General features: G+C 35.0%; 3 protein-coding genes across 4 annotated transcripts; 2 read left to right on the top strand and 1 right to left on the bottom strand.

Moving 5' to 3' along the window:
* Positions 1-1,073: 1,073 nt before the first annotated feature.
* On the top strand, positions 1,074-2,963 carry LOC123889536 (3-ketoacyl-CoA synthase 1-like). The gene has a single exon (XM_045938909.1). It carries the CDS (start codon positions 1,321-1,323, stop codon positions 2,926-2,928), a length of 1,608 nt encoding a protein of 535 aa, XP_045794865.1. The 5' UTR covers positions 1,074-1,320; the 3' UTR covers positions 2,929-2,963.
* A 1,421-nt stretch (positions 2,964-4,384) lies between these two features.
* Positions 4,385-5,076, top strand: LOC123889535. Its single transcript, XM_045938908.1, has one exon. It carries the CDS (start codon positions 4,421-4,423, stop codon positions 4,865-4,867), a length of 447 nt encoding a protein of 148 aa, XP_045794864.1. The 5' UTR covers positions 4,385-4,420; the 3' UTR covers positions 4,868-5,076.
* A 1,277-nt stretch (positions 5,077-6,353) lies between these two features.
* Positions 6,354-12,573, bottom strand: LOC123889534 (heterogeneous nuclear ribonucleoprotein Q). Of its 2 annotated transcripts, none has more exons than XM_045938907.1 (9): positions 12,154-12,573; positions 11,008-11,439; positions 10,788-10,904; positions 10,529-10,669; positions 10,264-10,440; positions 7,775-7,979; positions 7,332-7,513; positions 7,139-7,224; positions 6,354-7,050 (listed from the first exon to the last, which is right to left on the bottom strand). In XM_045938907.1, exons 2-9 carry the CDS (start codon positions 11,401-11,403, stop codon positions 6,912-6,914), a joined length of 1,443 nt encoding a protein of 480 aa, XP_045794863.1. In that variant the 5' UTR covers positions 11,404-11,439; positions 12,154-12,573; the 3' UTR covers positions 6,354-6,911. The 2 variants fall into 2 exon arrangements, with proteins under 2 accessions (XP_045794863.1, XP_045794862.1); XM_045938906.1 differs by having other exon boundaries at positions 12,369-12,573.
* Between the last annotated feature and the right edge of the window lie 787 nt (positions 12,574-13,360).

Here is a 13,360-nt window from a genome sequence, read left to right as displayed (position 1 = left end):
CTTGAACAAACTCTCTTTTCTCTCTTTTCTTTCTCTCTCTCTCACCACAATCTTCACCGCTCTCTCTTTTTCACGTCAAACATTGTTAGCTTCTTTCTCCAATTTTTTTCCAAATTTTCCCCAAATTTTTGTTCTTGAGTTTCTGCAATTTTTCCCACTCTTCGTTATTTATTCTACAATTCAACAATACAAGATTTTGGTTTTTAATATTAAAAATTGATTACCATACCACCAAACAATCTTCAATTTCAATAAAATGATGCATTTATTGTTTCTTATCGTATGCAATATTGCACAGGTTAAAAAAACCCATAACAAAATTATTTGGTTATCTTATGACTGGATTGTTGAACTTATCATACTTATTGTCCAACTTCTAAAATTGGGGTTGAGTGAGACTTTGTCAAAATGTGAACATAACCATACATTACAATGCAATACTATTAATTGCTCCTTGATGACCAGCCAACAACAACCAACCAACGCCCTTCCCATCAATTTTCCATTTCCACCCCATCTTCCTTTTCTCTCTTGCCAACTGCTCCACGACACCCACAATTTTGGGAATCAATTTTATTTTATTTTTTTTCATTTGCTCCATTTTATTTTACCATCAAAGACATACTAGTAATACCTAGTACACGCCAAATAATCAATTACACCTCCTTCTTACACTCTATTTATTGTCTTTTCTATCCAATTTGACCACGCTATATTATCAACTAATGCAAACACAAAACCCAAAATCAAGTAATCAAATCCATAATAATACTTTTCCTTTTAAAAAATAGGTGGTTTAATCTAGTTGACCTATATATCTATAATCCATCCTTCTTTAAACTACTTGCCCAAAAAATTAATTTCACATGAATAAAATATTAGCTTTCTTGCAGTTAATAACCAAAGTCTCATGTGGTTTGTTTAACTATTCATTGATGATAGCTGCCTAAGGGAGAATTTCCATTGCCAACTAGTAGTTGGATTCAGTTAGAAAAAATTTGACTCGTAATTTAAAAGGGTGCTATTAGCTTTATTTAAGCTTAAGGAAACAATTTTTATTTAATAAATAAAAGAAACGAAAGGGAAAGGTTCCATTTAAGCAAGTTAGTAATTTTTCTTAATTAATAAAGAAATGACAGTTCAGCTTGTTCCTTCCTTTATAAACAAAGGATACCCCCAAGTCTTTTTGAGAAACATCACAATCCCAATTCACAGACGCACTCAGAAGTCAGAAACCCTCTCAAGTACACAAACATAAAAAGAAACAAAACACATTGCAGATTAGATAAGAGAGCACAGAGACTAAATTAAATTAAATTAATGGGTCGCAATAGCATTGACATGGATAAAGAAAGACTAACGGCAGAGATGAATTTCAAAGACTCATCCTCTGCCGTTATCAAAATTCGGCAAAGATTACCGGATTTTCTAAAGACGGTGAAGCTCAAGTATGTCAAGTTAGGTTATGGCTATACATGCAATGCCACAACCATCCTCATTTTCACCCTCGTTGTCCCTCTCTTACTCTTCCTCGCAGTTCAATTTCAACTCACTGATCTAAAACTTGATCGTCTCTCACAACTCTTGCTCGAACACACCGTCCAACTTGACACCGACACAGCCTTAGGTTCAATTGTACTACTCTTCCTCTTCGGTCTGTACTATGCGAAACGATCCCCGCCAATTTACATGGTGGATTTTGCGTGCTACAAACCGGAGAATGAGAGGAAAATAGCAGTGGAATCTTTTGTTGAAATGTTAGAAGATAGCGGCCAATTCGGAGAAGAAACACTTGAATTCCAACGCCGCATTTTATCAAGAGCAGGTTTAGGCGACGAAACTTCGTTGCCAAACGGAATAATGTCCCGTCCACCAAATCTAAGCATGAAAGAAGCACGTTTGGAAGCAGAAGCTGTAATGTTTGGAGCATTAGACGCACTTTTTGCTAAAACAGGTGTTAATCCAAAAGACATTGACATTCTTGTTGTAAATTGCAGTTTATTTAATCCAACTCCTTCACTTTCTGCTATGATTGTGAACCATTACAAACTAAGAACAAACATTAAAAGCTATAATCTCGGAGGCATGGGTTGTAGTGCTGGTCTTATTTCAATTGATCTTGCTAAAGATCTTTTGAAAGCGAATCCAAATTCATATGCAGTGGTTCTCAGCACTGAGAATTTAACATTGAATTGGTATTTTGGAAATGACCGTTCAATGCTTCTTTCTAACTGCATTTTCAGAATGGGTGGTGCTGCTATACTTCTATCTAATAAACCCTCTGATAGAACCCGGTCTAAGTACAAACTGGTTCACACGGTTCGAACCCATAAAGGAGCCGATGACAAGAACTATAACTGTGTTTATCAGAGAGAAGATGATGCTGGGAACATTGGTGTTTCTTTGGCTAGAGAATTAATGGCTGTTGCTGGTGATGCTTTGAAAACAAACATAACAACTCTGGGTCCATTGGTTTTACCGTTTACAGAACAGTTTATGTTTTTTGTGTCATTGGTTAGGAGGAAGGTTCTGAAAGGTGGTTCAGGTGTGAAGCCTTATATACCTGATTTTAAGCTTGCTTTTGAGCATTTCTGTATTCATGCTGGTGGAAGAGCGGTTTTGGACGAGTTGCAGAAGAATCTTCAACTCAGTGAGTGGCATATGGAACCGTCTCGGATGACTCTGCATCGATTTGGAAACACTTCAAGTAGTTCTTTATGGTATGAACTTGCTTATACTGAGGCTAAGGGCCGGGTTACAAAAGGGGATCGGGTATGGCAGATTGCATTCGGGTCGGGTTTTAAGTGTAACAGCGCTGTGTGGAAGGCTGTGCGTGACTTGCCTGAAGTTGGAGATTGGCGGGGCAACCCATGGGATGACTCTGTTCATAAGTATCCTGTTAGTGTCCCTGTTTCTGTTGCTACTTAAAATTAAAATTTATTTGTAAAACAAAGATTGTTACATTTTTCTTTTTTTTCTTTTGGTGTTTTGTACTTTTGTTATTATTATTAATAATTATAATTGTTAATTAATTCAATGTAACAAAAAAAAGTATTATTAATTCTTGTTATTTTATTAGTACTTGTTCGTAAGTTAGTAGATCACTAATTAAACGTGATTGATTTGATCATATTCTATCTTGTGATATACTTACTACCTCCGTTTTCTAGTGCGTTGGTGATAAGTACATTATTTTTTACCAACTAGAACTGGTAACTCAAGTTGTGCATTTATATGGATATCATAGGTAAAATGGGACAAAAATTCTTATTTTAAAAAAGAAGATAAATATAGAAATATTTTCATGAAAATTGTGTATTTAACTTTCTATACATTAATACTACAATATCTTATATCATTAAATGCTAACTTTCTATATTTAGTTATCTTATCATGTGTTTTAGGGCACATGTTAACACGACTCTTCGAAAAAAAAATATATCATCACATTCTAAACATCTCACCAATCTCAATCATTATACTCACTTAAATATGTGAACACAGAAAAAAATAAGATTAATAACCCGGAGGTACATAGCGCAGTAGCTTTACAAATTACAACCTCTCTCATATAAAAAAAAAGTATCTATACTTTTATACATTTTATAAATTTTTTTATGTTTTACTATAAATTCGGGTCTGATAGTGTTTAATAGACATATAATCACCGTCCATGTTGTTCTGGACTTTTGGGTTGGACTAAACTCATTCCACATCCAATTCATTGGCCCAATATCACCTCCATGATTTGAAGAAGAAGCGTTATATGAGGACTTCAAGATCAAATATAAGATGTTTCTTTTCATTTGACCTATAAAACCAACTTTTCACAACGTCACAAGGTATGCAGGTACTCCCCTTTTGTATCGTGGATCACTTCCCAACACTCGAATTTCTAACCTCCGACTCGAATCATACTTCCACTGATCCACCGCAGTGAGTTTTTTATCCTCTCAATGGATTTTGAGTTTTGTTCAGCACACATGTTTAGTAACCAACATTTACAAGAGGATGAATTTAAGGAACAATTGAGTGTTTTACTTAGTAAATGATGAAATCAGAATATTTATAATGTTCATATTCTTGGGAATCAAATTAAGAGCGTGCTAAAATATTAAAATATTTATATTGTCAAAGTCAAGGATCAAATAGAGAGGGTCGATCTTATCATTTTTGTGGGTTTTTTCTTTGTCAAGATTTATTTCACAAAGCCAAGCTTGGTAAGCTTGCTTGCTTGTGACCTAAGTTAGGGATATTAAGGTGTTGAAAAAGCAATAATTAATGTGTGCAAAAAGATTTATTCCACAAAAATTACGCTAAATAATAAATAAATAAATAATCCTAAAAAAAATTAAAAACTAAATAAATAGAAAGGAAAAGGATTTAAAAAGAATGAAGGACTCTAAGAGAGAAGAAAAAGATGTGGTGTTGGTGTTCCAACGTTGTGGTCATCCCACCACACACAACAACACCATCATCATCATCATCATCATGTTACAAGCCTCTTCTTCTTGTTCCCTCCTCCGTCTCAGCCACTTCTCTACCACGCCGTCGCCACCGCCAAAACGTAACCACAGATAATCAAGTTGGGGAATTGGGTAATGCCCTTATGGCCAATCTGGAATCAAATTCAAAACAGCAAATTAGTGGCTCAGATGTACTTTGGGCATTGCAGAGAGCAAGTAACCGTAAGAAGAAGAAGAAGCATGAACGCGGAAGGGATTCATCCTCTAATAATATGGTCAGTCACATGGAAGAAACTTGTGTTGACTACACCAATGTTCGTCCTCTCTGTATAAATGACCATTGGGGTCCTAAATTGGATGAGTTGGAAAATCGTCTTCGTCATCTTTCAGATACCATTTGATTTCATCCTTCCTTCCTACTTTATTTTACACATCAAACATATATTTTTCTTCTTTTTAATACAAGAAAACAAAAAGTTTATTTAAATTTCTGCTTTTGTGTCCAGTTACACTTAGATAGAATATGTATGTATTCGCATGATCATTGTATGACCCTGCCATGTATCATAAAATCAAACATTTTTCCAACCAAACATTGTATTGTATCTCAGTATCTATCTGTCTGTCTGTCTGTCTGTATTCATATTCATTTGTTGCAGCATTTTAGTTGTTAGTTGTTGATTCTACTAAACTGCTATATAGTAATATATATAATATAGGCCTCTCACTTGATAGTTGATAAATCCATTATTTGGGTTAGGGTCATGATGAGTTGGGTCTCGATCGAGAACAAACACATCAGCCAATTTGGCAGGAAACTTTGCATCTGTCATGTTATTTTCTTCTCAAAATCAATCCATTTCGCATATATCAAAGGAAAGTAGTAAGCATTTTACTAATTACTAATAAAAAGTAAACCACACTAACTATGGAATATTATTGTTGGTGCATATCACAAGCACATACAAATAATTCATCACTCTACGGAGTGATAACGTTTTACTCACCCGTGCTAGAATTAACCCGATGTTGGCATTGAGTGCTTATAATTCTAAGAGGCTAAGAAGGTTACCATATGGATTATGGGCAATGCCAATGTTATTTTTTTCTTTCTTTCTTTCTTTCTCATGTTACTACTCATTTATCTCAACATTCAAATTGGAAATTCTTATTTAATATTATAAATTTTCTTGCAAGACTAAGAATTTTATGTGCAGGAACGAGCCTAACAACACATTTTATCATAGTCTATCATATATTGACACATACTTAAATCTAATTTTTTAAAAGAGTCAATAAAGAAAATAATCATATGTTCAAAATTTTGAGATTATCCACTTTCTCTCGCAACCAAAGTCCATCTCCCATATTTCATAGGCTCCACTTCCATCGGACATAATATATTCACATCCACATTGTTAGAGATCTTGTTTAAACACATCCCAAATTATAAAAAATAAATAAAAATACAAAATATGTAAGCAAATATTCTTAGATAAGAATCTTCTGTTTATTTTTTATTATTTTATAAGCAAAAACAAATTTTAATCTCGGATCGTTTTACTGCATGAAAGCTAGAATTGTGTATGTTCTTGTGGCAAACCACCATGTAGGCTGTTGACACCAATTTTCAGAACCAAAAAAGTTATGAAGGTTAATCAAAAACAATTCTTTCTTGGAAAATCTGATCAATTTTGAATGAAAATGTTTTTTTTATCGACTTCTACATGAAAAAGATAGACGGGGACGATAGATCTACAGCAGGAGAAATTTGTGATAAGTTTCGGTGAATGAAATATTAAAAAACTGATTTCGCATTTTATTTGGATGTTCTCCTAAGTTTTAGATGTTACGTATGTCCGTAACTACCTAAGAATTTCTCGTAACTACATAACATTAAACTCTCATTTGCTTAAATGATAATAACAAAAAACCAAAGTTTTTGAATTCTGAATACAATGAAGTAGCATCAACATTGCTAAATCGCTGATCTATTAAAGATCACAAAATAAGGGCTACAACAAACGGTGGACAGCTAAATTGCTGATCTACAACAAACAGTCAAGAGCTATTGAGTACTGCATGCAAAATGAGTAACAAAAACATGGCAAAGTTGTTGAAACCAAATTAACACAATTTACTACCGGTAGTCAACTAAATAAATAAATAATGCTAAGAAGCATTACAGGCAGAAAAAGATGGGCAATTACTCAGCTGTGACTCTCATCTAACAGCAGTAGATACCAACATCAACTCAATAAAATATCACTGGTCCTAATCCTAATTTAACTTTTTCTTCATAGAGTTTTTGTTTTTCCCTTTTTATGGGTTCATGATGGAGAAAGGATTTTCTGTCAATGCTTCAGAGATCCCTAAGGCCCCATCACCATCATGAAGACACAATCAGGTGTTAAGAACCACATTGCATTTACCTGGCATCTTCCACTAATAGGGCCGATACCTTCTATTACGATTTCCATCATCATTACCACTACCTCCTCCACGCCCTGCCTGACCGCCTGGACCATTGCCCCGGTCATTTCTGCGTGGTCGGGGAGCTGGCACCTGTACACCAGGCTGTTGACTGCAGAACATATCCAATATGAAGATTAAGTATTATATCAAATAATATAAGGAAATGAAACCGTGTACATGAGTTGTAAACATCTTACAGGACATAGCCAATTCGACCATCTGGTAAAACCATTGGAACCATCTGCATTCCGGCTGGCATTGGACCCCTGCCGTATATCATTGGCTGTTTGTTCGTACATAAGAACCCAAAAAATCAGACAGATTAGAACAAAGAATAAACTGAGAATTAAACACCACAGCTGTAGATATCTGTTGTAAATTGCTAAATACCTGTTGATAACCAGCAGCAGCAACACCATATCCAGCCCCAACTGAGCCATAAAGATTTCCAGAAAAGTTACCATAGCCAGGATGTGGAAGATGGTTAGGATGGAGTCCAGTATTGTATGGATAGCCTCCATCAGGTTTTTTTTCAGCTTGAGGCTTGGCAATAACAACTTCAAGAGCTTGGCCTGCAGTTCAAATACATTAAACATATTAAGTTTACACATTTGAAGAGGAGCATCTTTTACCAATAAGACCAGTGACACCCTTAAACGTTTATTCATTCATAGATAAGTTGGTTTCACAATTTTTTATTCGTGATATACAATTTCACTCAAAAACAGGAAAATCAAATGATAGATCAAATACAATATCATAGAAAGAAAAAACAGACAAACTTGCAAGGGCAACACTGCTTTAGAACGAACTAAACTGTATATATCATGTACCATCAATTTCATATTTCTCTGTCTCTTTTACAGCTTTCAATGCACTTGACCTCTCTGCATAATGAATGAAACCAAAATCACGTTTCCCTCCAGCTTTGCCAGGTGGCATGACCACTTTCGTTACTTCCCCATGACGACGAAATAGCTCCTTTAGTTGATCAGTAGTAACATTCTCAGGTATGTTTTTCACATATAGAGCTTTAACCTGAAATACCAAAAACAAAATTTCAAAAGGATGCTTTCAAGTAAAATAAACACCTCCATATATTCACATCTGTGATGCTTTCAAGTATAAAAAAGAGTCAACACTAATCTGTTTTTTAAAACAAACAAAACCAGCATCCTGCAGAAGTCTCAACTATAGTACCCACTAATTTCACAAATACAATTGTCCAAAAAACAAAAGACACCTGTGATGGTTCAAGGCCCAGAACATTTCCATGCCAAGGACAAATGCTTGCAAACATTGCAAGAGGCAGATAAAATTGTGATATGAAGGATGTGAGAAGAATCTGAAATCGATCGAACGGGTACAGGATGCATTAACACGATACAATGATAAGCTTACATAGAGAGGCTATCAATGCCATGCGTCTCACTTTCTAACAAAGCTAGTGACTTACTAAAGAACCAACCTAACAAGGAAATAGACTCTAGGAAGCTGAACAAAGAAGACTTAGCATTAACACCTTGGGATGAACAAAACAACTCAATTAGGCAACAACCAAGGCTTTGAATTGACATTAGCATATCACATAAAACCATGAAGTCAAAAGTGAATAGAACTATAGACGAGACGGAAAAGAAAACCAACTTTGCGGCAGAGTAGAAATTATTAATATAAAATTATTGTCAAAGGCAGAATAAGAAACAACAGCTGGTTAGGAAAGTAAATATTTACGAGACATATTTACGCCAGGAGGGAGAAATTTTCCCTAAAAAATAAACATGAGAAAATTAGGAAAACAATAGAGAGACCAGATACAGATATATGAAAATGATTTTAAATGACGGTCTACCAAAAAAAAAAAGGATCTGGGAACACTTGGTTTTTGCCCCAAATAGCAAAATCTTGAAAAATCAAGGAGTATCATATATTGAGAAATTTAAACTCCAAGCTTTTTTCCATTACAGGCTTTTCCTGTTTTTTGAGAGAGAGGGTGGGGGGGAGATTACAGAGGAGGTCCTCAGAACTCATAAGGGAAGGAAAAGGATGGACGTAGGGTTCGTACAGAGCAACCTAATAAGAGTCGGATCAAGTGGTCCATACATGAAACTATCGCCACATGAACTACCTAGCTACGAATCTATGATCAAGATTGAATGATAACAAAGAGAACCAACTACAGGTTCTTCGCATTCTTTATGCATAGTTTGGGGCACTAAGTCACTATGAAGAAGAGCCGCCAATCAAGGTTGGTCAATAATTTGTTACGATTAAACAGAGCCAAGAAGTAGGTCGTAGGTTGCTTTTCTACATCGATATTTTGCATTCTTTATAGGTTGTGGACGTGATACTGGGTTTTGGCCACGACCAGATTGACCCGACATAAGGATATTTTGGAGATTTGGCCATGAAATCCTAATAGTGGACGTGATACCGGGTTTTGGCCATGACCCCACCGCAACTGTGGAAGATGCCTCGCAGGCCGACTGTGTCGCAGTGGCCACCAGCTCTGCTATGCGTCATAGGCTTAGTATTTTATATTTATTTATGATCAATAATAATTTACTATAATTATGCTTAAAAAATCCTGATTATTTTTCTTCTCCTTTTATCTAAAACCCATGACACTGATAAGTATCTTTAAGTACCACATAACCACCATGAAAACTCACTCAGACTTGTTATATACTTTGACATTGGGAATAAGCAACCTTATCTCCGACTAAACTTTTTCTAATCCCAAAAGAATAGATGACAAACAATTTCATTCCTTTGTTCTTTTGAAACAAATGACCCGATTTACACAAATTGACAGCTTAAACATGTATCTCAAAATATGAGGCATGGCACCTAAGTAAATAAATATCACTCGCAGAAAAACAGGTTTTTCTTATGTGCTCATGTCCGCATCAAAAGCAAAACATAAATAAACTTGCAAATGTAAATCAGGTTGTGGTTCTTCAGGCAAGCAAAAGAAGAAAAAAAAGTTGTGGTTCTTCAGGCAAAACAAAAGAAGAAGAAAAAAAAACAGGAAAAGGAAAGCAATTATCATCTACAAATGTACGATAAAACACTTGATGCAATGTCGGATATAACCAATGTTGTCAATTGCGATTGCAGTGAATAGTGGTTTGATCGATTTCCGCAACGCGACAGTGCTATAGTGCAGCTATAGATGCTACTTCACAATATTTTTGTACTAAATAGCATATCGTAGAACAATAGCGATTTTTTCAAATTCTGCTATGCTATTTAACAACACTGGAAATAGCCATTTAAATCATTTCTAAAACGTAAATTCCACTTTCATCAAGGAAATTACCTGTGAAGAAGCTGAATTGTCAGGTGAGGTCTTTGGATCTGCCCAAGTAACAGTTGGTGTATTTCCATCTAGCTTGAAATTCGAACTTGCCATCTTTTGCCGTGAATAATCAGCACATGCATTGTTGTAATACAAAACAAAAGCAAACCCACGATTTCTGCTTTGATTTTGAGGGTCCTATAACAGACAAAAAAAGGTTTGGCACTATAAAATAAGCATTGAACAATTTCATATGAGCTAGTGGCACAATGAATTCAAGACCAACCTTTATGAGGTCAATGCTTTCAACTCCGGGACCAACACCGTCAACGGCTTTCCTAAACTCATCCTCTGTCCATGTTTTTGGAATGTTGCCGATGAACAACCTGTGTTTGGTTTCAGACAGCGAACACCTCAAAGTTTTACCCTGATACCATGAAAAATGTTGAACCAATTAAAAGCAATCACCAAAATAAGATTATTGACAGAAAATTGTTTGAAAAGTAATTATAGTGAATAAGATTTTCAGAAAGCACCACAGATACCTTAAATTCCTTGTTATGTATATCATCGATGGCCTTCTGTGCCACATCCTTGGTTTTAAAAGCCACGAAAGCATAACCCTTGCTTTCTCCAGTTTCCCTGTCTTTGATTAATTTAATCTGAAAAGTAACAACAAATCAAATTCATGTTAATAATCCCAATTTCTCCCCTACGCTGAAACGAAAAGCTTCATAATATCATGAGAGCATTTTATCACTTGACCTCAACAATATCACCCATTGGCTCGCACAACTCCCTTATATCATCGTCACGTGTATCCCGAGGAAGTCCACCAATAAAGACTTCAGCACCATGAGGAGGAAGCGAAAGAAGTTCATCGTGCTTCTCTTTCTCCTCGTCATCAATGAGCGATGGCTTTTGGTCATCTTCTTCAGTGGCACGGTCACTTTTTTCTCCTTCGGTAGATTGGTCTTTACCACCAGCCTCTGCCGCCGACTCCTCATATTCATTTTCTTCGGCACTACCTTCAGCGTTTTCATCTTCACCCCCATCCACTCCATCGTCATCTATCTGCTCCTCAACATCATCGTCCATCTCTTCCATATAATTTTCCTCATCGAGGTCAACACGCTCGTCAATCTCTGCACCCTCTGACATGATCGGCTCAGGTATTTGTCATAAACAGGCAAACACCTGCAGATTCACCCATTAATCACAAAACATATATATGGAAGGAATACTAGGCAGCTGCATTGCATGGGTTGGCAAATATATGACCGTCGAAAGTCAGCGGACTTTAAAGGCATCAGGTATCTTGGAATTTATTTTCTTAAAGAGGGGAGAAAAAGTCTTGGTAGGTAGGTTTTAATGCAGTGTTGTCAATTGTGAATTACGGAAAATTGGGTTAGTTCAAATTCCACTATGTGAAAGTGTTATATTGTACAACAATCAATTTGTATAAATATTTGCTCGAATTCTGTTATTCCATGCAGTAGTTTCCAAAGACAAACTAGCAAAATCCCTAAATAAGGCCCTAAAAAATTTCAGACCTAAATGTTCATTTTTTGTATACAATAAAACGAGGCAACAGACCTAGTTAAATATTTAATTTAGCATCCAAATCTATAAGCAAAAATAAAAATAAAAATTATACATTTGTAAATGGTGGAAAAAGGAATGTCAACGAGGAAAATATAATAGTAGATAATAAGACAAGACAAATCGAATGAGCTATTGAAATGAAATAGAAAGAAAAGAGTGTAAATTTATGTGATAAAAAAGGAGTTGAGAAATAAGAAGGAAAAAAAAAAGAAGCTTTTTCAAGTTAAGAGTTAAACCCTATCTATCTATGTATGATGTGAAAAAAAATATATGAAAAGTACTACGGAGAAGAGAAATGTTACATACCAAAAAGAAAGATGGTGTGAAATTGGAGTTATGAGAATAGTTAGAATTGGATCCAAATGAAACGATAAGTGGTGCATGATTTTTATGAGTGAGAAATGGAACTCCGTATGAGAAAAAAGGGGCAATTTTGTTTGTTTGTTTGTTTGTTTTGTTATATTTGCGATTTGATTTGAAGAAAATAAGAAAAAGGAGTGAGTGATTTTGTAATAGCATACCAGTGTTTTTGTATTGAGAGAGTGAATTGAACAAAGAAGGGTTTTCAGATTTGCTTCTTAGTATGCTCTGTGTTCTGCGATTCTTCTTCTTCCCTTAAGAGAGAGAAAGACAGAGATAAATAAATAAATAAATGGAGAAAGAGAAGTTTATCCGAGAAAGAGAGAGAGACTATAACACTAACACAAAACAAAATGTGTTTGTCATAATACTCCTATCCTATGAAGCGGTCGTTTTCACTTGCACCCCCCTCCCCCCCCACCAATCATTCTTCTCCACGTACCTACCAAATGATATTTTTGTGGTAAGTAGCAAAAGCATTCAATGTACTCTTGGGCTGGCCCGGCCCACTCAAAGAATTCAATGTTCATAGCAGTCCAAATTTGTTCTTTAAGCATCACTATTACTCTTAGTAAGACCTTCTAAATTTATTTATTTTTATTTAGGAATGGTTCAGATTCTATTTTCCAAAATAAATAGTAATTTGGTACAATTCCTGCAATTATAACTATGCTTATCTAAGTTGTGTACTATGTATGTTATTTAGTTTAAATTGTGAATATCAATTAATTTTGCATGAAATGTAAGTCCGTCAAAGATTCTGGTAACATGAAAATGATTAATTTTATTCTGCTTTCCAATAGTTTGAAAAATATAATCTAAATCACGCTCAAAGGTCAAAAACTGAAATTTGGAATGTCGAGCAAGGAACCTAAAAAGCAAAATTCATGGGAGTTTGATGCTCAAGAGGCTGACAATGACAGCAATTCTTTGGAAGTGTGGATTTATATGTGAATTTAGGCTTTATAAAATTAAAATGTTTAAGCATAATTAACCTAAAAATGTGTGCTGTGAATTTTGCAAACATACTATTTTTATGAAGAAGAAAAATTTATTTAACCTAAAAAAATTATTAGGCAAAACTTTTTTTACCCAATAAAATTTATATACACCACAGGCAAAATAATATGTCTCAAATATAGTAAAAAATAAT

Source organism: Trifolium pratense, linkage group LG6, assembly GCF_020283565.1.
Source record: "Trifolium pratense cultivar HEN17-A07 linkage group LG6, ARS_RC_1.1, whole genome shotgun sequence".
NCBI lineage: Eukaryota > Viridiplantae > Streptophyta > Magnoliopsida > Fabales > Fabaceae > Trifolium > Trifolium pratense.
This window is presented reverse-complemented; position numbering and strand designations above follow the sequence as displayed.

Excerpts from the sequence above, each read along its gene's own strand:
- LOC123889535 (XM_045938908.1), top strand. The coding sequence starts at position 4,421 with ATGTGGTGTTGGTGTTCCAACGTTGTGGTCATCCCACCACACACAACA.
- LOC123889534 (XM_045938907.1), bottom strand. The coding sequence starts at position 11,403 with ATGTCAGAGGGTGCAGAGATTGACGAGCGTGTTGACCTCGATGAGGAA. Across the intron at positions 10,905-11,007 it reads CAATGGGTGATATTGTTGAG|ATTAAATTAATCAAAGACAG; the intron begins GTCAAGTGATAA and ends GTTACTTTTCAG. Across the intron at positions 7,225-7,331 it reads CTGCTGCTGGTTATCAACAG|CCAATGATATACGGCAGGGG; the intron begins GTATTTAGCAAT and ends ACGAACAAACAG.
- LOC123889536 (XM_045938909.1), top strand. The coding sequence starts at position 1,321 with ATGGGTCGCAATAGCATTGACATGGATAAAGAAAGACTAACGGCAGAG.